The 23854-nt window shown below is 38.4% G+C and overlaps 1 protein-coding gene across 25 annotated transcripts in view; it reads left to right on the top strand.

Moving 5' to 3' along the window:
* ADAM22 (ADAM metallopeptidase domain 22) overlaps positions 1-23630 on the top strand; it is a 266920-nt gene extending 243290 nt beyond the window's left edge. For 11 of the 25 annotated variants that reach the window (XM_063636418.1, XM_055272813.2, XM_055272808.2 and 8 more), the window contains 4 exons: positions 1772-1872; positions 2225-2291; positions 13680-13803; positions 17015-23630. In XM_063636418.1, the coding sequence (XP_063492488.1) occupies positions 1772-1872; positions 2225-2291; positions 13680-13803; positions 17015-17035 (313 nt within the window). In that variant the 3' untranslated portion in view covers positions 17036-23630. Of the gene's footprint in view, positions 1-1771; positions 1873-2224; positions 2292-2464; positions 3086-4579; positions 4691-6907; positions 6995-13679; positions 13804-17014 lie in introns of those variants that run through there. The other 14 variants (XM_055272807.2, XM_055272802.2, XM_055272797.2 and 11 more) reach the window with 5 other exon arrangements.
* The last annotated feature ends 224 nt before the right edge of the window (positions 23631-23854 follow it).

Genomic DNA, 23854 nt, shown 5'->3' with positions numbered 1-23854 from the left:
AGACACTGATGCTATATTCTTATTCTAGCATCTTAAGGTGTATGACACCATTTAAAATTCTGCATGCTTTGTAACTGCTTAATAAAATAAATAAAAAGAAGAAATAAATAGTTGGCATGTTTTAGGAAATGAGACCTATATTCACATTGAAGGAAGGAAAAATATTCTTGTGGAAGAATTTATTTATTTAAAGTTGCCAATAAGAGTATAGTGGACAGAAAAAAAGGTTTGGTAGCCCTGCTCATGCCTTTGGGCACATTAGCTACTTTGCAGAGTGAAGGGGAAGTTGCTAGTTTACTGAGAGGAAACATGACCTGTTCCGGAGTTCTGTATAGAGTGGATCATCTGTAAATATTCTGCCATGTCTCTCAGTCTTTGTAAACGTTAATCAGGAAGGAGAATAGAAGGAATGAGTGAGACCTGGGAACTCTACTTTATGTGGAACTTTCTTAAGCATGAAGGATAATGTTCACTTAGGTAACGTAGCTTCAAGCAAAAGTAGAAACACTGGTTGTCGCCAAAGGAGTATGGTTCTACAGAATAATGTTTTAAAAAATGTATCCTTTTAATTTATGGAGGGCTTGTTGGCTAAGAGAAGAAGACTAGGGTTCTACTTGAATTCTCTGATACAAATATTTTCTTGATAGAATATTAAATTTTAAATTAAATAACATGGTAAATTAGTGGAGAAATTAATGGTTTCCAGCAGAATTTCTGTTGTTCTTTTGTACAAAATATGAGTCATTCTGTGAGTAGCAAATGATGTTGAAAAATTCCAACCTAGGGAATTCATATGGGATAGTTGTGCTGAGTTCCATTTATTTTCACTCATCAGTAGAAGGCTTCTTTTGAAATAGAAATTATTAACCATTAACTAGAATAATATGTGGAAAAGATTTTTAAGTATAGTGCTATTTTCTAAAGTACCTATAAAAGAGTTTAAAATATCCATTTGAATAATTCCCAGATTTTAGAAAAATCTCAGTGGGTTATGATTCTCAAGCAGTTAAAAGTTCTTAAGACTTCTCTGAAGTATATGTAGCTTGTTAAAATTCTTGTGTGGTACAAGGTAGGTGTGTAAATTTTGCTTCTTGTAGATAATTCATTTAAAGATGGTAGGACACAAATAGGTGGGCTCAATGGTACATGGGCTTTGTGAGAGGCACTGTCATGATAAACATCTGATTCAGTTCAGTTATTGAACAATTAGCCAACGTGTACTACACTTTTTGGACCATATTTGTGGAGAAAAATGCCAATTCTTAGAAAATAATTTTATTACTTAAGAAAATCTAAATAATGCTTTGATAAACGTTAACTAGGTTCACTTGAGCAAATCTTTATGTAATCTCTTGGAAGTCCATGTTCTCATAATATTTGAGTGGAAACCATTGCTTTACAATTAAGAAACATTTATGGTGGGACCCCATTATAACTCTGCTGCTGGGGTGATGCTGAAATACGTAGTGAATTTGCTCTGTGGTTGCTGCGTTCTGGGGAATGTAAATTGGCTTGCATTGTGTCTTGACACTTTTCATTTATATACTATTGTAATGGGGTTCCATTGTATTTGACTTTTCTTAAATTGGATGTTGTGTAATTCTGCCTTCTTCATGAAGACTTTCATGTTCTCTTCATTCTTTCATTTCAGATTTTTTCTTTCTTGATTTATTTTATTTAATGCACAGTAATGCTTAGAAGTTTTGTTTACTGATCTCAAATATTTATTTGGTTACATTTTTGAACAATTTATCAATATTTTCAATTTCAGGTCAAATGGGCTCTCTCATTCTTGGAGTGAAAGGATTCCAGACACAAAACATATTTCAGACATCTGTGAAAATGGGCGACCTCGAAGTAACTCTTGGCAAGGTAGAGGCTGGCATTCTGAATCTGTCTGTCCACACAGTCAAATTCTATATTCTGTGGCCCCTGGTTGTAAAGACTTTTATTTCTTGGAAGCTCTTTAGCTCTTCTCCCAACAGAGAGGAGAATCTGTAGAATGAGAGCCTAGTTTTTATCTGGATGGGAAATGATGGGATTCGGCAGCACCAGGACACTAGACACTTTGTGAAATTTAATTTGAGAAAGCTGCACAGTGTGACAAACTCGGTGTTCCACAGTGGTGCTGCTTATCAATTACACCCACTTGAAATGCCTCGTAATTAGGCATAGGGCAATCACTTATTTACATGGAAATCTAGCTCTAAACCATCTTTTTCAGGTAACCTGGGAGGCAACAAAAAGAAAATCAGAGGCAAAAGATTTAGACCTCGGTCTAATTCAACTGAGTAAGTCTGAACCTCTAACGGAAAAAGGCACTCCAAGGTCCTGTGCAAATAGTGTCAAAAGTAAATTAAGCAGATAGTCAAAGAACTGTAAACCATGTCTCCGGTCTTGGTTTTGTCTTTTAAATTATTTTTTGCCCTTTAAAAATTAACCATGGCTTTTCTCTTTTACATAGGCATCTCCGCAACTGTGCCCATACCAATATTCATTGATAGTGGGGGTCTCACCCTTGCTGCAGGCTTTTTCCTCCAGTCACCTGCCATTGTGGGGTCTTGGTTCTGTATGAAGGGAATTTGATAACATTCCTTTCTTCTCATCATCTGGGATTCAACCATTTCAAAGGGTCACCCTTCCTCTCCCCAGTACTCATACAGCCTTGTAAGCATTGGGGAAAAATGCCCATTGTACTAGAGCATGATATTGCTCATGATCTGAAACCACCACTATGAGGTCTTCATGGCTGCAATCTAAGCATTCTCTCAGACTAATGGAATAAGTTTCCCTTTTAAATTTTCTATCTGAGAACATTTAAAAGGGCATTTTCCTAAACTTGCTCTTTAACTGAATCATTGTCACTAAATGCAACATTATCCATTTTAAATGATAGCCATGCATTTACTTTTTTTTAAGGGGTGTGGGTTTAGAAGTCACATTTAAAGTCATTTATAATGAAGTAAATAATGTACTTGTTTTGTTTGTTTCTCCACTTAAGAAAGTACAAGCAAAACAAAACCTCCTCAAAGCTGTATCTCCCTTCATGGAATAAAACACATCCTTAGTATCCTTTTGGACTGAACTTGCCACCTGATTTTTTTTACCTATTCTGTTTTATCCTTCCTAAAATTTTTTACTTATTTCTCACTCTAGTGATAGTTATTATTTCCAGGATCTCTATTGCTTCTTCATGCCTTAATACTTGGAAAGTCTGAATAGCAGGTATTTTTTAACTGCTTGTCAAAAACTTACGTTAGCTTTTCCGTCATATACCCTGCCTTTTTCAGTCCAGGAATAATAACATTGCCCTGAAATTTGGACCTTGCACCTGAATGGTATTGTCTTGTAAGTGGCTTGTCAACATGGATACTTTATAGACACAATAGACAATTTCAAGTGATACCATTGCATGGTCCAGAATGCCATCATAGAATTCCATCATAAATAACTAATGTGTTAGAGTTTATCTTATACATTCCCAAAGCACTTGGATGCTGTAGGGCTCATTGTTGATAAACTCTTCTTGGAATGTTGTTTGGTTTGTTTTGCATGAGGTCACCTAGTAAGAGCTCCTTAACTTAGTTACTCACAGGTGTACAGATAAAATTGCAAAATGTTCTTTAGAACTCTCTTGTGTACTGTTTAGTGTTCTAACAGCATTTCCTATAACAAGACTTCAAAAACTCCTAAGTTACAAAAAAAATCAGTATTATGTTAAAGCTATAAGCTTAGGACCGAAAGCACATTTAGTGTTTAACAATATTCATACAATGTTTTCTAGAGCAGTTACTTATTTTTTTAAATGTTATGTATAATTTCCACTCACATTGTGTGATTAAAATTGTAATACTACAGATGGCCTTTGAGAAATCTTGCCTAGGAGATAATTAAATTATAATATTTAATATGACATTGTAATAGGATCATCTTTGTGAGGGAGAAGTATTAGGGACTTCCTCAGATTTTTCAGACTTTTCTGATTTTGGTTACATGACTCATGTTAATTAAATGTATCCAAGTCTGTAAAGCTGACCAGGATTCTCACATACCTTCTTGTACAGGAACTGTCTCTCTATATATACATATATATATATATATATATATATATATATATATATATATATACACACACACACACACACACACACACGCGTATATACTTTCTTACAAGGATTCCTGATAGGTAGCATATCAAGAATTATGTTTGCAAACTTTTAATACTTTCCATATTTAAGTAATCCCATTTGCTTCTGATAGTATAATACCATTTGTGTGACTACAAGAGGAGCAGAATTACCACAGACAAATATATCTTTTATTTTTTTCAAATAAGAGGTATTTCAAGTCCATTACTCAAAATTCCCTTTAGTACCTCATTATTCCAAAAGATGATGAAAAATTGGGACATGAATTAAAACGTGCACCATAAATGCATGCTCTGCTAATTAACAAAATAAAATGTCCTCATATATTGCACTGTTTTTCCAGTCAAAACTTTTGCATCTTCCTCATTGTTGTACATGATGTAAAAAAATTTTTTGGCTTAGACTTTGTATTATATATTGTGTTTTTACAGGAGGGAGCCCCAAGCACCTGAGCCTGGGCACTCCCTCGCCCAGACAGTCCCATCCCAAGGCATAAGCCCAGGGGGCTCTGACAGCCCCCAGACAGGGAGTCTGGATCACAGGTCAGTCTCCACCTGCCCCTTCATTCTGGGCTGCCACTTAATCTCCTTCCAAGTCCTTTCCTTGGCTGAGAACAGGGTCATTTGATCTTTGAGCGAGTCCCCATGTTTGCTCAGAGGTGCTCCTGGTCCAGCCAACACCAGCTAATTTTCCTTTGCCTTTCCATCCTGGAAAACACAAAGAGCTCCCCTATCCCATCTAACGCATTTTTTTTGCATGTTGCGCTATATGCCAAGTCAAGCCACATAGGTAGATTTACTGCAATATGATAAAATCCCATCACTCCAGCCAACCATGACCTTGAGATGTCAGGAAGCTCACCGTGAAGACATTTTCATGGGCAGATCCCCAGAAAGAACACAAAATTGAGAGTTCTTTTCAGTGAAGAACTCTCTGGTGAAGTGACCACAGCCTTGTGAAATGCTCCCTGAAACAGAGGAAAAAGTCCATCAAGTGCAAGTCAAGCCATGTTGTTGTAGCATTCATGGAATAGCTGTGGCACCAGTCCTTTGAGTTTCTAAGATTGTCAGTGAAAGGAACAAATGTCTCCTCCCGGAAGTGGCCGTCTGCCTGTAGGTGACTCACTTCGCTGTGTGGCTATGTTTCACCTGATTACAGCTGCATGGGCTTTTTCTACGGTTTTCCCCAGGCCGGAGCATTCACTAGCCTTCATTTGTGGCTGCACTTGGCTTTTTGACTTTTTCTTTTTGTTGAGAGTCTCAGTGGAAATCTTTATGCAAGTTTTAATTGGCTATCTGTGAAAGCACAAGTTGGCAATGATTGTGGCTAAAGGCGAAACTAGTGTGAGTTGTTTCTGAGTCAGGAGATACTCTGTTACCAAAAATGGTCTTATAAGCAGAAAAAGCAACTGAACCCTTCTTTCAGAAGGGAATTTCACAATGTTATTTTGCATAGTACCTCAATTATGGCTAAAAATGAGGGAAAGAGCTGTGGAAAAAATAACCTGATATTTTTATATAATTGGAAATGTAGTCTTCCATGTTTATGAACAGCTCAATAACTAAATATGGGAGAAAGAAGGAAAATGTAACCAGAAATAAATAATGTATTTTATAATTTCCTCTGGTTTGTTTACAAATAACTTATGTTTTATAGAGCTTGAATCTTTATTGTCTATAGTATCTCTAGAAGTTACTTTTTAAATGAAAAAAAAAAAAAAAGAAAAAGAAAACCTCCAAATTCTTCCATTATGGAGTTTGTTAAATCTACATTATTTTACAAGGGCAAACTCTGAAGGAGATGTAGTTTTGCTTGGCTCCCAGGGTAAAAATCCAAGGAAACTCTGGGGAAAACCAACAACTTAGACCTCCCTCCAGTTTTTTTACCTTTAAAATTTGCACAGTAATTCTGATGGAAACATTGCCAGATCCATCAGGGAAATGCTAACTAAGGTCATTATTATTCTCTGGCAGTCTTTCACACAATTCATGGTCAGACACTTGGAAGGCAACCTCTGAGGGCTGGTTCCTAATGAAAACATGAGCACTTTATTCTGGAGTGCACAAAGAAGAGGAAGGAACACTGCAGCTGCAACTAAATTACTAAACCCAGCTCCAAGATCATGGAGGCCTATTTAGACCACACTTAATGTGCATTGAGGCTCAGGATCAGAAGAGTGGGACCCTATCTGCTCCTTCCAGAGCCAACTGGAACATACTTTCATGTTGACTCCAGCTTGGGATCCTCTGTAGGGAGTAAGACAGTGGTCATGTAAAAGCCTTCTTATATTGGAAAGAGAACTTTGTTCCTTTTAATTGTTCTTAGGGTGTTGTATGCCCAAATGCCAGATTGGAATTGCAACCATCTGAATATTTTCAAAAAGCATCATTATCATTTAAAAACCAAAGAGCCAAATGAGAGGTGGCCTGGAAAAAGCCACTTTAGAGGTGGGTGAATGGGACTGCTGACTGTACTGTGATTGAAAGGGAGCTTCTAATTCACTTTGGGAAGCCACTGGAAAAGGCTTTCCCAGAAATGTTGAATACATTGTAGAATGCCTTGATTGAGCCTTGTTGTAGCTGAGATTATTCTCATGTCATTGTATAGACTGCCTCATAATCACCCAACATCCATTCTGGTTTATTTGCTATGGTCACTTGCATTTGGAGGGTGAAGACATCCTTGCTAAGCTTGTGCTGTGTATTTTCAGATTTTCTATCTTGTTCTGCTTTCTTTGTTCCTTCCATTGCTTTCTGCAGGTATTTAAACCCATGGTTCAAAAGAGACTATAATGTAGCTAAGTGGGTAGAAGATGTGAATAAAAACACTGAAGGACCATACTTTAGGTATTTTATAAATTAATTTTTATATCCTTCTCAAACTCTCCCAGCACATACAAATACTGTAGTGTGACTGGCTCTCTATCTTGTATCTCCCAATACAAGTTCCTATAGGTGGAAAGGGGTCCTTGTTTATTTGCTGCCTTTTGACTCTGTTTTTGCTTCGTGAGCAAGTCTGGTTCTTTTCTGAATGTTTCAAATAAAGCCATTTGAAAGGGTTGTCATTTAGTGCATGTCCCTATCACCATCTTAAGCTTTTTAGTAGCTTTCTCTTCATTTTATGCTGTGTAGTGTTCTATGGGCATGAAACATACTTTCCACTAATAAAGAAGCGCTATTAACCTGAACAATTTAGTTTCTAGAATCTAGCAGTTTCATAATGCATTTTTCCTACTTACTGCCTAATAGTGCATAGTGCATACAAAAACTCAAGGGAAAACATATAAAGAAACTAAGTGAAATGTGACGGGATTTTACTTGGAGTAGAAACGATGATTTGGTCTAACTGGAAAATTACTGAGACAACACTGACCACATGGGAGTATGTGGAATGAGTTTAGGTTTTATTTGTTCAGTATATCCATTTCCTACCAGAGAAAGGCTGTGCTGAGAAGTGTTTTACAGATTCTCAACAAAGCATGTAAGAAATTTTGTATGCTAATAAAAATGTTGTCATCTAATACTTAGAACAGGAAGCAGCTGGAAATATATTCTTGACTCACAAAATAGAAGAATATCGCTACATTTTAGAAACTATCAAATTTACTCAATTCACTGCAGCTCTGTGTAACATTACAGGTCAGAAAGAATTTCCAAGAGTTCTTAATGGCATTTTTTACCCTTTATAATATCAAAGTGATTTCCTAGAGGTAAATGTCCACTTTATATCTGACTACTTTATGGACAACAAAGGTAAAGGAGAAATATGTACTCAATTACTACCTCTTCTGAACATAATTTTACAATAAACTTTCACGTTACTGATTGCCATGACTTGGGTCAACATTGAACAGATATCAAAATATGTATGTGTTTTTAACTCTCAGCACCCGTATAAGGTGGACTCTCTCTTCCAGTGTACCATTTAGTTTAGTTATGTATAGTTTGAGAAAATGATTAGACCTACCTGCCTTTTAATTTTATCCATAACATTTGCATATACCCCAAGGAAAGCATAACTCCTGCTTGCTCACAAAAATATATCCTGCTTTTATACCCCATCTTTCCCTCCTCCCCTGTCCCTCTGCTTGTCCCACACTTTCCCACACTGAACCTCATACACATACACTCACGTTCAAACATCCCACCCTCATCTGTAGCTCCCAAGATGGCCAACATCAGGAAGACAGGTAAGATGATTTTGACTGTTATTTGGAATCTTGGCTCACCTGCAGTCCTATTTCTCCTTTCTATTTTCCTCAGGCTTGTGGGCAGATTGTAATTTGTACCAGCCATGGAACCAAAACAGAATGACTTTTGTCCTATATGGGTTAGGGCTTTTATTCCCAAACGGATTTAGCATTTTTGCAGCAATAATTTGTGAAATGGTACCCCGGAAGAGTTGATTCACCTCCCCTGGGTGAGCTGAGTAGTTTATGTGGCTCTCAGAGAAAGAGGTCACGTTTCTTAAAATCAGCACCCAGGTCTGCCCAGAAGCCGCATGACTAAATGCAATTTGGATGGGGAAATGCTTCAGCACCCCTGATTGCACGTGCAAAACTGCAAGGACAATTTTAGAGGGTTCCTTTATTTTCTCTTCTAATATGAGATGTTGATTCCTACAGTAGATAGTGAAATTAAGAATTAATTATTAAAATCATACTTATGTTTAAAGGTTAGACAAAGTTCTGTGGACAGTTATAATTTGTCATTTTTGAGTTAATAAGGGTGATAAGATTTGAAATTCAATACAGAATTTCTGTGGTGGTGGTAAATAATTGAGATGGCCCAGAATGTTTAACACAGTGATTCTAATGCAAGGGAGAATTTCATCCACCCTCTGTCCAAGCCAAGCCTCACATAGGAGGCCCAAAGTGCATCCACACCTTGGCTTGTGCCTTTTCAACCCTATGCTTAGGCTCAGATTTGCTTCATCTGTGGCCAGGTCATTCAGGATTACCCTTCCTGTCAAAACCACTAGTGAGGGAAAAAGTCACCTTATTGTTTCTTGTAGAGACAGGATCTCACCATGTTGCTCAAGCTGGTCTCAAACTCCTTGGCTCAAGCAATCCACCTGCCTCAGCCTCCCAGAGTGCTGGGATTATACCCATGTGGTGTTGGCTTTGTGGCATCCTTATCAAAATGCAATCTGCAGCAAACTGGTTCAAAATATAGTCCAGCATTTAAAATATAGTAGCCACACTGCTAGAGAGAGCAAAGCAAATGCCTAAATAGATATCGAGTGATCAGAGTGCCTCTGCTGTGCCCCCTTATCCAGTTTTGATATGATAGTGGTTGCTCAGATTGTCCTCTGCATGAATTCGGGCCACCAGGAAGGACCAAGTGAGATCAGGATAAGAGCATTATCTCCCCACACCCAGACCCTGGATGTAGTTCTGTTATAAGCTCTGAGAAGACACCTTACTCGGCCGGGCGTGGTGGCTCACGCGTGTAATCCCAGCACTTTGGGAGGCCGAGGCGGGCGGATCACGAGGTCAACAGATCGAGACCGCGGTGAAACCCCGTCTCTACTAAAAATACAAAAAAATTAGCCGGGCGTGGTGGCGGGCGCCTGTAGTCCCAGCTACTCGGAGAGGCTGAGGCAGGAGAATGGTGGGAACCCGGGAGGCGGAGCTTGCAGTGAGCCGAGATCGCGCCACTGCACTCCAGCCTGGGTGACAGAGTGAGACTCCGTCTCAAAAAAAAAAAGAGAAGATATCCTTACTCTCGGGTATTATCCCATTGATTAATCACTTCATCAGGGTTTTCAAGGCCACTTCCATGATTCTATGGAATTTTTGGTGACTCTGAAAAGAAACGAATAATTACAACTATCGTGTATCAAGTGCCTACGATATACCTTTATTCCTCACATCCTAAGGTGTAAGCATTCTTATTACCTTTCTGTAGATGGAGGAAACAGGTAGAAAGAGTAATTCAAGGTGGCATAGCTAGTAAGTGTCAGAACCAGAACTAGAGCCTGACTCTGAATCCAAAATCTGTACCTTTTCCATTTCACCTTAATTAAAAGTAGCAGAGTGGATACTGATGACTTGAATCCTCTCTTAGTACACTTAACAAATTCTCCTGGATCTAGGCCAGGCGCCGTGGCTCACGCCTGTAATCCCAGCACTTTGGGAGGCCAAGGTGGGCGGATCACGAGGTCAGGAGATTGAGACCATCCTGGCCAACATGGTGAAACCCCATCCCTACGAAAAATACAAAAATTGGCTGGGTATGGTGGTGTGCGCTTGTAATCCCAGCTACTTGGGAGGCTGAGGCGGGAGAATCACTTGAACCTGGAAGGCAGAGGTTGTAGTGAGCTGAGATCACACCACTGTACTCTAGCCTGGCAACAGAGTGAGACTCTGTCTCAAAAAAATAAATAAATAAAAATAAAATAGCAAATTGTCCTGGATCAACCTACTATAAAACTCACATATGAACACAAGTGAATAAGAGATGGACTTGTGTCCCTCTCCATGTGACTGGCCTTGTTTTTAGCCTGTCCTTGGGTGCAGAACTGAACTGAGGTTGGCCTTACAGGCATATATACAGAAGATAATCCCAGGAAGTTTGATGTAGCCCCAAGAGGCACCACAGTCCATTGGCACACAAACATACCTTTATTGTGTAATTCTAATAGGGCATCCATTATGGTAATTATAGTTTTTTAAAATGCAGTAATGGGCTGGGTGGGGTGGCTCGTGCCTATAATTCTAGCACTTTGGGAGGCCGAGATGGGTGGATCATTTGAGGTCAGGAGTTTGAGACCAGCCTGGCCAACATGGTGAGACCCTGTCTCTACTGAAAATACAAAAATTAGCCAGGCGTGGTGGCGCACTCCTATAGTCCCAGCTACTTGAGAGGCTGAGGCAGGAGAATCGCTTGAACCCGGGAGGCAGAGGCTGGGGTGAGCTGAGATCACACCAACTGCACTTCAGACTGGGTGACAGTGTGAGACTCCATCTCGAACAATAAAATAAAATAAAATGCAGTAATAATAATGGTTGACTTGTATCCAATGATGCACTTCACTTTTTAAGTGAATGAGCTGGGTTGGTGCCTGGCTTTAAGTGAAAGCCAGGCTGGAACTGCCAGGCAAGTAGTCAGTCAGCGTCAGAAAAGAGCCTGGTGATAGTTTTGAAGAAATGTCTTCCTTAGACATTTGTGAGAAATTTTGAGTTTATTTTCCCTAGAGTGTTTTACCCTACCATGGTCTCTACTCCTATTTTGACTCCTGCTTTGGTGCTCTCCATCCTCCCAAAATAATCACTTTTATGCTGTCACATACCACCCAGCCTCCAGGACCCTTTCCCCTGCTAAAACTTTTCTGCTGGGCTTCTCTTCCCATCAGGGTCCAAGATGTCAATTAACAAGCGTGTTACTATTCTTTACGTCTATTTTGACTTCTGCTCTGGTGCTCTCATCCCCCCAAGATAATCACTTTTATACCAGCCTCCAGGACCCTTGCCCCTGCTAAAACTTTCCTGCTCAGCTTCTCTTCTTCCCCTCAAGGTCCAAGTTGTCAATTAACTAGCGTGTTATTTTAAGAAGTAGTATATGTGCAATTTCTTTGGGGTTCTGGAGAAAACCTCCTGTTTTTGTTCTAACTTAATTGGCTTTGCCCATAGATATTTGAGGGGAAGACTGGACCTTCAGCACCCCTCATTGGAATGGCTTTGTACATGTACCAGGCTGGCCATTTGGGCCCATGGCCAAGTTAAAGCTGGAATGACTGTGAAGCTAAAAGCTAATAGCTAATGGTGTGGACACACATGCTGCAGCAGATTAAAAAGATGCCTCGTTTTGCATGATCCCCTAAAGTAAACAAGATTTAATTATTTGTTTGTGTACCTTACTAGCTTTCCTAAAGTTGGATATTTTATCAGTAGTGATTAGGCTAAAAAGCTGACACCAGGTTAATAGTCCTCATTTTAGAAAGATGCATTTAAATATCTAAATGCAGAAGTTTGCCATCATCTTACATGTACCAAATTTGTTTCTTAAAGATCATAGTCCTATCTAAAGTGTTTTACTAAAATAAAAAAATTAATTTCTCAAAAAATATGAAGTACATTGCTTTAATAGAACTTTAGAGAATTTGAAGTACTAGTATTAGTTACACCTATCCACTCAGCAATGAAAAGCATTAACATAGGAGAAATCAAACAGCTGCTGTGTTCTAAACGTTCATGCAAAGGAGTGGTCCTAGCCATTTTTCAAAAATAGGAGTTACAGATTAAAAGTGAATTGTACCATTCTTCATTCTTAAAATCTATCAAGAATGTTCACTACTACTATCTTAGGGTGTGTAGGAAAAATTATTTTCAAACTTTAGCTTGAATTCAGTGTCCATAAAATGGAAATTAGTATGAAAACTATGGCAGAACCAGAGCAAAGGATATTATATGCATGCAAACCAAAATTTAAAACAAAGAAGGAAAAAAGACACCTTTATGCTATTGAATGTAGTGTAGGCAGTAGATCTTGACCTACCCATGCTACCCCCGCCTCTCCCACCAACATTCCCAGGCTGGGTCAGTCACAGCAGATGAGGTACATTCTACTGAAATAAATACTTTTGCTATAATGTGGCAGTGTAACCAGTTCAGCAATGTGGGTTTTTACCACCTTGCACCAGGGATTAAGGAGCAGTGGATGTGTAGTGGTAACGTTTGTGAATTGAATAGCTACTACAGTTATCACATCTGTTTTTCATTGATATGAGTAGACATTTTTTACTCAGCTTTTTTTTTTTCACTTTAAAGACAAATTAGCAATAGATAGGGGCTTGTCTAGTATGTTCAGCTTAGTCACAAATTACCACTACACATGCAAAATCAATCAAGTACAGCATAATACACCAGCAGCTTACATAGAAATGCTGATTGTAGGGACTAATTAGACCATTTTTGTATGTTCTCATCAGACTTTGTTTGGCTGGAACTCTGCACTCCTTACTGCTTGCATGTTTACTAATTTATTAAAAGCCCTGTATTTGCCTTTGTTCCTTCACAACTAACACACTGGCCTCTGAATGCATGAGTGTTGTGTAAACTGGTGTGTGATTTAGCAACTATTAAATATATCAATTGTAATGGATTTTAAGATCTTAAGAGAAAATTGGAATTATTATACTTAAACATTTTTACATTAAGTGGTAAAAATAAGGCACAATATTAATATTTTATACACGTAATTTACCATTATAAGCTCTTAGAATAATTTCATCCCTTCTCCATTTTAGCTTTTTATCTATTCTATAGGATACATTTTTAGTGGCTTGTAGTTGAAAAGTATCATTCTATGTCCTAACATTTAAATAATCCATTGCAGTCATGAAATTAGGAAGATAAAATTGCAGCATTTCACTGTTGAGAATGACAGAGTATCTTCCCAGTAGTTAAATCTTTGCAGTAGTGGCATATGAAAGTTAGAAGTCAGAGGATTTGTTCTGAACCCACTTTTCAGATATTTGAAAAATGTTAGGCAATCACATGATACTTATTTCATGTTATCAACATCTCAGGACTTTATCTCCTGCCAAGTCTCCTTCTTCATCAACTGGGTCTATTGCCTCCAGCAGAAAATACCCTTACCCAATGCCTCCACTTCCTGATGAGGACAAGAAAGTGAACCGACAAAGTGCCAGGGTATGTGGAAACCTCTTCCATGTGCTTACATGTTCAGTCATTATCATTTATCTATGAGTTTATATTTTAAAAGAGAGAACCATTTTTCCTCCCTTGTTCCTAAGAAAATGAAAAAATCAAACTTGAAAATAAGGAGATTCTTGGGACTTTTGGCTTCAGATTTATATTTGCAAATAGTCTAATCTGCATTGATATAGTCTGGGTACGTTTTGTGTAATTAATTGTTATATATTTATATATTTTATTATTGTAGCTAATATATTAAAACCTAGAGTAAACAAAACAGTGTATTTTTCTGTATCACCTTTTACATTTTAATCACACTGCCACCATCTCACAACATTCTTGAAACATATCAGTATGTGAAATTCGAGATACAGTGGAGTTTAGAGAGGCAGACTGGTCCTCAGAGACTTAAGTGAAAGATGTAACCAAAGAATAATTACCTTTATTGATGTCCAGGCTCTGTTGTGGTCATTCACACTGTAATGTTGATCTTCTTAGAAATAATGTTGCAAAAAAATAAAATAAAGCTTATACGCCTTGGCAGCTTTAGCTGCTGGTTAGACTCTTTGGTCTTCAGAGATGTTTCAGAATCTCTTTGATCCCAAACCTAAATTATGTGGTTCAAGGTAAACGTGGATCATTCAAATTTTAATTTAACTCAGAGTCAGTAAGAAGGCACAAATAATTAAAAGCTGTGTAGATCACTATAATCCAAAAGTCTTTAAAAACTACCAGCAGTGTTTTGTTAATCATAAAAAATTACCATTATATGTTAATATGAGAAATGGTAAAAGATAACAAGACAATTCAGATTCCCAGCACTCAGCTTTCTGAATTAACAAAAGACTTCTTGATAGATACCTAGTTGTTCATGATGTCATGTGTGTGATAATGAAATCTGAAACTGATGTCATTCCTGCCCTCCTCAAAGAATTGTCTAAGTGTAGTACCCCACTTACTTTCTGCTAAATTGTCTGCATCCCTGTTTTGTTCCATCAAGTTAGGGACATTTCCTCAGCTGTTGTCATGTCAGAGTTTGGGTTATTGGAGATGTTACCACACAAGAGCCTGTAAAAACGATAGCTCCCTAGAAAAAATGACTGGCCCTGGGCTGAGCAGGTGACCACAAAGACTCTGGCTGCTGGGATTATTACCTGAAAAGTCTGATTTGTTCTATGCACTGTGGAACAGCCACATAAGCATGTGGCAGAATCCTACCAAATATATAGCCCCTGTCTCTGGGCTGTCTCTGTGGGCTGTGGAGAGTGGAACAAGCAGATCTTCCTATCAGCAGCCCCTCTGTTACCACCACATAGATGTGGGCCTAGTGCTGAAAGTGATGTTCGGCAATTGCTCATTTTTTCTCACTGGGGTAATCAGTTTTTCCCAATGTTATTCATTTGTGCCTCCCTCCTTGCTCCTGTCACATATTATTTTTAATCTTTATAAAACAATATTGAGGAAACTTCAGCTCTCCAAGGCCAGAGTCTAAACACTTTAGCCCTCCAGACCATTATCTGAGCATCAATTCAGATCGTCTTTGCTCCAGACCCACCACAAGTCCCATTTAACTCCTCTCCATCACCAGTGTCACCCATTCACGAAGATCCTCACAGTTCAGATATTCCTTTGGTTTACAAGGGGTTGGTGTCTTTTCAATAAAAAGGGCATATAAAGCAGACCTAAGGTAGCATGGTGGCTTTACCACAGTCCTGTGGGATAGGCAGACGTGGGCATTCAGAACAAGATTTCCATGAAGATTGGCGAGAACGTATTAAGGGAACCTGTATAGAAACATCTACTTACTCACTTGGCTTTTTCTCCTTTTTCTTTCCCAGAAACTCATTATATATACAGCGACATGTACCAAATGTCCAGTAAAAATGGAATTTGGATGGAAATTGGATACAACCTAAGTCACTCTGTTCATAGGCTTTGTTTATGTTTATAATAATTATATCTAAATTATATTGCCTGGGAACATATTTCATCGGCTTGATCTTCTTTTTAAATTGGTCTTCCTTTTCTGGTGAACTGAGTTGCGTTCATATCTGATCATGCCACACTTGTTATTAGTCCATTATGGTGATTGCTGAGCGTTGTAGAAATTTGTCCCAAACAGGGCCAATATAAAGAGCTCATGGCAAAAGCAAGGAGAGGGTAAGAGGGACAGAATGAATGAAGGGACATCCTGCCTTGAATGTATCCTTCCACTGTGATACCTCAGCTTGTGAGAGAGAACCTTTTATTTATTTTATTTTATTTTATTTTTTTGAGATGGAGTCTCGCTCAGTCGCCCAGGCTGGAGTGCAATGGCGCGATCTCGGCTCACTGCAAGCTCCACCTCCCAGGTTCACGCCATTCTCCTGTATCAGCCTCCCGAGTAGCTGGGACTACAGGCGCCCGCCACCACGCCCAGCTAATATTTTTGTATTTTTAGTAGAGACGGGGTTTCACCGTGTTAGCCAGGATGGTCTCGATCTCCTGACCTCGTGATCCGCCCATCTCTGCCTCCCAAAGTGCTGGGATTACAGACGTGAGCCACCGTGCCTGGCTGAGAGAACCATTTTTTAAGGAGGTAGTGATAGAATTGGAGTGTATGGCAGTGATTTTCAAGTGGGTGATGGTGGAATTGCTGGACTCACACTTCCCTGATATCAGTGGTTTTCTGTCGTGGCTGCACAAGGGAATCATCTGCAAAGCTTTTAAAATATTCTTACGCCTGAGTCCCACCCAGAGAGATTTTGATTTAGTTGGTCTGGTGCGCTGCCTGGGAAGTGGAATTGTAGAAACCTCCCCAGATTAATGTAAAGTGCAGCTGAGGTTGAGAACCACTGCTCTAGCTGGCTGTCTCAGAATCCTGGGGAAAGGAAGGGCATGTGTAGCTTAAAAAATAATATTTTAAATTCTTTTATTTCATTTGAGACACAATATTGACTCTATTCAAAATGTTTAGTAACATTAAATGAGGATGTGATGGTTTTTGTATCAAAAGATGGCTGTTAAAAAGGTTGAGACACAGTTTTTGAGGAAAGAGAGCTAAAAGTTGGAGTGTTTATTCTATCCACTTTTTAGACTTTGCAAGAGTGTGCATCCACGATCACATACATATGGATGGAACCACTGAATCTTTTTCATCTCCTATTCAGAATACATCTGCTTCCTGCTTTCACAATGTGCAATTTTGCTCTTTTCTGTTGTGCAGCTATGGGAGACATCCATTTAAGATCAACTGTTTACATGTGATACATCGAAAACTGTTTACTTCAACTTTTATAGAAACCCAGGCTTATGGAATCACTGCAAATCTATCTGCTCTTCAGACAATACGAAGACCTCTGAGATGCTACAGAGGAGAGGAAGCGGAGTTTCACATCTGGTTACCATTTTCTTTTTGTCATTGGCTTAGGATTTAACTGAACCATGAAAAGAACTACTGAAATGTTACACTATAACACGGAACAATAAAGGTACTGGTATGTTAATGGATAATCCGCATGACAGATAATATGTAGAAATATTCATAAAGTTAACTCACATGACCCAAATGTAGCAAGTTTCCTAAGGGACAATAGTGGATTCAGAACTTGACGTTCTGAAGCACATCCTCACTGTAAACAGTAATGCTATATGCATGAAGCTTCTGTTTATTGTTTTCCATATTTAAGGAAACAACATCCCATAATAGAAATGAGCATGCAGGGCTAAGGCATATAGGATTTTTCTGCAGGACTTTAAAGCTTTGAGAGGCCAATATCCCATAGGCTAACTTTAAACATGTATTTTTATTTTTGTTTTGTTTTTTACTTTTCATATTTATATTAGCATACAAGGACAATTGTATATATGTAACATTTTTAAAATTTAAAAAAAATGCAGCTGTTACACACAAGTGTATTTTGCCAAATGCCTAAAAATTCAGTCACAGTCACATCATCGTCATCCATCCAGTGATCTTCAAAGACTATAAGCAGGTAATGTTGTAAATATAGTGGTCAATGCTGTAAATGTGTCTCTCCATAATTGGTATTTGTCCAAAACATGTGATACTCTCTAACCTGTGCACAGTCTGGGGCAGTTTTATTGAGTAAGTAATTGAGTGACAGAACAAAATGCCCAGCAAAACTTCTGGCCTCCACAGTCTGCTGATGCAGGAGCCCACTCTGCTGCTGATGGGCTGCTCCCTGGAAATCATCCATCCCATCCATCCATCCCATCTCATCCCAGTGAGCCAGCCCCTCAGCAGTGTGTGCTGCTGAGATTAAGCAAGTGCACCAAAGACACATGAGACAACGTACTGCCAGTGAGCTGGTAGCTTCTGGCTTGCCAATACTCTAACCCTTTGTGGCCTGAAGTTTTGTTCCTTGGCAAAACTTTTTAGTCACCCTTATCTGTGAAATGAATGACTTGTTTTAACAAAAACAACTTTGACACTGTTGATTAAGAATATTTGTCATCACTGGGATGTGAGTCTCAACAAGTCATTCTGCACTGACTCTGAAGCAAGATGACGGAAGATTCTACTCTTTGAGTTGGGCAGCTTCAACCATTCATAAAGGGTTAAGTTAGATCTAAACCACAGGGATGCAGCAACTGCGAAGCTACACTAACAGCTGGCGAGGGAAAGAATCTGATGCTTTGAAACATATATTTTTTAATCCATAGGAAAATAAGATAGTATTTTAAAAGACCCTTCTTTAAAACCAAAGTTCGATAGCTGTTATAATGGCAGATCTGTCATTCCAAAAGAAAGCTAGCTACCCTAGTGAGGCTGGAGATTGATGGGCTCAATCACATGGTCTGCTCTGAAGTATACTTCTGATTTCCTCATTTTCTCTGTGTTCTTAAGAGGAATGGAATCTGCAGACAGGTTTTCAGATATACTCTCTAAATTTGATCCTCTCCCATAGTATCCATGGACAAAATCCATATCATCTTCATATGTAATCAATTTGATTATATATCATGCCCAAACTGAAGGGCCGAGTTAGAAGGCAGCATTTTATACTGTGTGTTTATGTCTTCTGTAATGGACCTCTCTTTTAAAGTCTTTGAAATGTTTGGAAAGCAATTTAATGATCCAAAATTACATAATGTAAAACAGCATTTTTCATGACAGGAAGGGATGTGATTGTTGATATGACCATAAAGCGATCCATCAGGCCAAGGTTTGGGTGAGTGTTGGGCAGTGTTGCCACATAGCTCAAGCCAAGAACAGAAGGGCAGACAGACTGAAAGATGTAGCAAATAAAGTGACTTTTTACCAAGATCACTGTAACATGCACTGAATGTTTCCTGGTACTGAGTGTATAAAAGGCTAATGCTATAAGGTTTATTTTGACTATAAAAGAGTTTATAGATTTGAATATAAGGTGCCTCATGTAAATATGCTTCCTAGTTACAGGTACACAAACTCTAATTTGAAAGAATCCACAAATGGCTGAGAAGTTAACAGATCTCTGTCTATCATTCATCTGTGTGTCTTTCTTCCCTCACCACAGGTATTTTTACATGAAATTATTATTTCAAATGAAAATCATTATCATGTGCCTTTTGGGAGACATGGTTGCTCTAGAGGTATATAGTTTGTAATTACCCTCCTTGGTAATAACCTTCCTGTGGAACTGAATGAAAATTTTTCTGTTTTATTTGTAGAGATTATGATTTTAGGTATACAGTAACTTTAATGTTCTATTCTTGGAATCTACTCTATCTCCCATGTTTAAACATTCTTAGAGCCATTTGTGGGATTCATTGACAAATTTATAGTCTCAAGGGAGAGTTTCAAGAAGTATCTATATGTATACTCATGGTTGGGGTTCTAGAGGCATTACATCTAAATATTTATGACTTTTCATCCACCGAGGTAGGTAGCATTAAATATACAAGCACAGCATTATTTCTCTTTAAATATCTATTTTGGAGAGAAACTTTGAGGCCATATAACAGTTTATATCATGCAACTAATATTTATATTTCCCAATCCACTACAAAATCATTGCTAAGCAGAAGAGAGCAGTTATTTAGCCTTTATGTTCCATTGTATGCCTTTTTCCCCCTCTTTCTAGTTTTATGCATTGATAAGACTACAGATTGGCACTGCTCCGAGATGTTCCATTTATCCATAGTCGTTGCAGTGCAGTAAACTCTCATTTAAAGGAACATTTAAATCTCTCCAGTAAGTGTCAACAGGAAGGCATGGGATAGCAGGGAATCTTTATGGAGTGGACTGGCCGCATGAACTGTCCTCTGCATCTAGCCACTCTTTATTTAGATGGGAAGTGGCATGGTCCTCTGAACGCTGCAGGCTGGAAATGATCCCCAGGGCACATGCAATCTGTGGAAAGGAATAAATTGGACAGTGCAACATGGTGAGGGCTTTCAATTTGCTGTGGTTGCTGTATTTTTAACAAGAAACCCGAAGCTTCGATTAGGAATAACCTATCATTAGAATTGTTCCTTTAAAAAATGTTGATGGGTAAAGCAAATGTGGGCTTAAAATGCCAACTTATTTTTCACTTTGATATTGGTGCTTTATTAAGTGATACCATAGTTTCTCTGTCTTTTCCCTGTTACTTTAAAAAGAATTTTAAAATTGTGTTTGTATGTAAGGTCAGTCTGGCATAGAATTTCTGAAAGTAACATTAATAGGGTTTCTAAAGAAGTTGTCAGAAAGACAAAATTAGATATTCTCTGCACTTTCAGAGAAGGACTATTTATGTTTGAATTTCATAACAGGCTTACATTTCTTTTCTGTTGATTCCCTTGCATATCTACATAATTTAATCCTGTCTATTGTCCCAGATCTCTTGTGGCTACTTTACCTATTACCTTTTTTGGGATTTTGTTCTTTATGTTTTACAGTTACCTTTGGACCAGAAGATATATGGTATTTTTATTCACTTTTTTCAGTGTTTTAAAGTAAGGTTTGTTCATTTATTCATTTTATCCATTCATTTCCTATTGTCATGTAGTTCTAACCATATATATATAGTACTTTAAATATTTTCTTATGTTATTATTTAACACGATAATAAATTCTTATCTAAAGAAAAGACTATTTTACTTTATTTTACTTAAAGGAAAGAGAATTTATTGGCAGGATATTGAGTAGCTTGTAGAGTGTATGGAAGGGGAGAGTTAGGAACTGGCAGGAGTGAGGAGGGACAAGACAGCTGCCTGCACAGTCTGATAGGACACATCTGGCTGCTACCACTGAATGCCCACATGGGCAGCATATTGTAAATATCACCCTACCAGTTGGTAAGTTGGCATGAATTTTCCATGAAACACTCTTGACTCCCATTTGCAGCATCATATCTACTTTTTATGCACCTAATTATATTTTTCCTTTCACTTTTATGTTTGATTTTTTTTTCTAAAACTGCCACCTAAATACCTTTCCACCCCATTAAATGTATGGAGTCAAGATAAATTTCTCATTCTTGCTTTACAGTTTAAGATGTGTAAGAAGTAAACACTTCTGTGGAATAGGGCTTAATTTGGGGCTCAAATGTTTTGGTTTTTTTCCTCCTGAGATGTTTTTGAATGGATAAGACTACTCTGGTTTTGGATGCAGCAACTTTTCTCCTGGCATGGAAGAACTAGGGGTTTTGATAAACAGTTTCCCATTGATAGTATAATATAATGAGGGGCCCAGTCTGCTCTTGTGAAAATTGGCTGAGCGGCAGCGGCCCATCCCAGCTGTGTGTGAGTAGCCCTGCTGTTAAAAGTACACCTGCTGGGAATTGTTGGCACATGCTCATAGCATATGCTCTGTGGGGGAGGTGCTTTTAATTCCAAGAGGAGCTTTTCTCCCACATCTGCAGATGCAGAGCAAAGATGCAGCAGGACTTTAGAAAACAGGAGTGTTTCTACTGACATTTTATTCATTGCTTTGTTAGTCCCGCAAATGGAGCATCTTCTGGTTGTTTGTAAGCAGAAAAAACAAAACATTCAAAACCAAAAACCTAATTAGTACTTTTGTCCTTTATATCCCTAGTCTGACAAACAGTAAGCATCCTCATGGTGAGATTTTGAGGGATGCTTCCAGAACCATCCTGCTTCCCAAGTAGCTCCCCCTTCAGTAGTTGTGCAGCTATTTCCTCCTGACTAGGAACTTTCTCTAATGTGGAAGTCAGTTCCTTTAGCCAAGCTGTCCCTTGGGAGAACCCTAGGATGCTCTAGGGAGTAGAGGTGGCAGTCATCTTTATCTTCGCCCACTGGCACATTAGCAGCTTATGCAACTTATGAAGTCACTGGGAGATGAGTCCCAAGAGCATGAATTTCAGGATGGGGAGGAAATAAGAAGCAGAGAACTTTGGGAGACCATGGGGCATTTAGTCCTGGCATAGACAAGAATGGATATCCACAGGAAGATTCCTGAAGCCAGATATGCAGGAGAGCACACATTGTCACGAGGGATGTGGTGGCAAGAGAGGTGCTGGATGCCTAAGACAGACTTGTGTGATTGGCAGATTGACTGAGTGTTGACTCTGTGACTACTTTGTGGTCCCGTCCATGATAGGCCAGTCACTCCTGCCTGATGCATCCCTGTTGCATTGTTCATAGAACCTGTATCATATGGGGAAGCTTCAAGGCTGGCAGGCTTTTCATCAAGTAATCATCATTTCATGTTCCTATGTATCCCTGAAATCAAAACCAGGCAATATGTGTTTTTGGTTTTGTTTTACAAAAAGGCATACAATGAGACGAATTCTTAAGATAATGCATGTACAGAATCATCAATAAAGTTTCAGAGTTTATGAAGAAAAGGTATTTTCCTTTCTTGTAAAAAATATGTTATATATACATAATATGCTGATCTGCATTCACCTTAGGGCTTAGCCTCTTATTTTATGAATTTTCAGGCTGTGATTTATGTTGGATGGTTAAGCTCTAAAATAATGCAAATAGCTCCAATCTTTAAATATAGCGGTGCTAAGTTGAACAAGTAACACAATACAGAAAATGCTGATATGAATACTTAGTAATAATACAAAAGTTCCTGCTAAATTATATATGTGTATCACTGCCTGATTAAAAACCCCACTTTTCTTTTCTAATCCAGCACAAAATCAAACTCTGATTCTACAACCAGTCTTTTGAAAGGGCAAAAATGACTCAACACCTTTGTTTTGTATAGAAAACTTTTTTTTTTTACACTGACTGCAAAAGTGCTTAAAAAAAAGGTTTATTCAGGATAGATAACCATGTACTCCTTTTTTAACTTGCTGAAAGACTTGCCCCTCCAAACTAGCACCCCCAAAAGGCAACTTCTTTCAGAAACAGGGTGTTTTACCTAAACATAGTAGCTTACATGTTAGCCAGCAGTAGGTCGGCATTCGTGTTTTCCACAGTTATCACCTTTGACAGGTGATGTCCATCTACAGATAGTGGAAGCCACCCCATGGGGAGGTGTTAATAGCAGCATGGTTTCACTTTTGGTAATCAGGTAATCATGTGTATATACTTAGATTCGCATTATTTTAACATTTCTCTGCTACTCTGCACTTCAGGTTTGTTAAGCTATTTTAATAATTACTGGGGTTATGGCAAACACCAATGGAAATGTATATGGCAACTGCTTTCCTGAGCAAGTGTGATTTGTTTTATGGCTCTTCAAGTTATAAAATTGTTCTTACATTGTAGGTAAACAAAATCTTGATGTTTTTAAAGGTCACTGTAACTTAAGGTTCAAATTTCTGGCAGAGTTTTATTAGTATTCACTTCGGAAGCTAATAAGATACCATGGTTTTCTATGTTACTCCCATTGTAACATTAGTAAAGTGACTTTCAATAAAAGATTTATGTTATTTTGATGCACGACTCTCTTCTCTCTTTTTTTTCTCCCAGCTAGTTTCTCTTTCGGAAGCTTTGTTAGGGGTACAGTCAAGGAACTGTTTCTTTTCTGTTCACTGGTGTCCCAGAAGGGGTCACTAACATGATGAGAAATACAACCCTTTAGCAAAGCCTGAGTGCTCAATTTGTTGCAGTTTCCTCATCTGGATGGCAGAGGTAGTTTACTTATTTATCAATTTGCCTC

The sequence above is a fragment of the Symphalangus syndactylus genome, chromosome 3 (genome assembly GCF_028878055.3).
Source record: "Symphalangus syndactylus isolate Jambi chromosome 3, NHGRI_mSymSyn1-v2.1_pri, whole genome shotgun sequence".
NCBI lineage: Eukaryota > Metazoa > Chordata > Mammalia > Primates > Hylobatidae > Symphalangus > Symphalangus syndactylus.
This window is presented reverse-complemented; position numbering and strand designations above follow the sequence as displayed.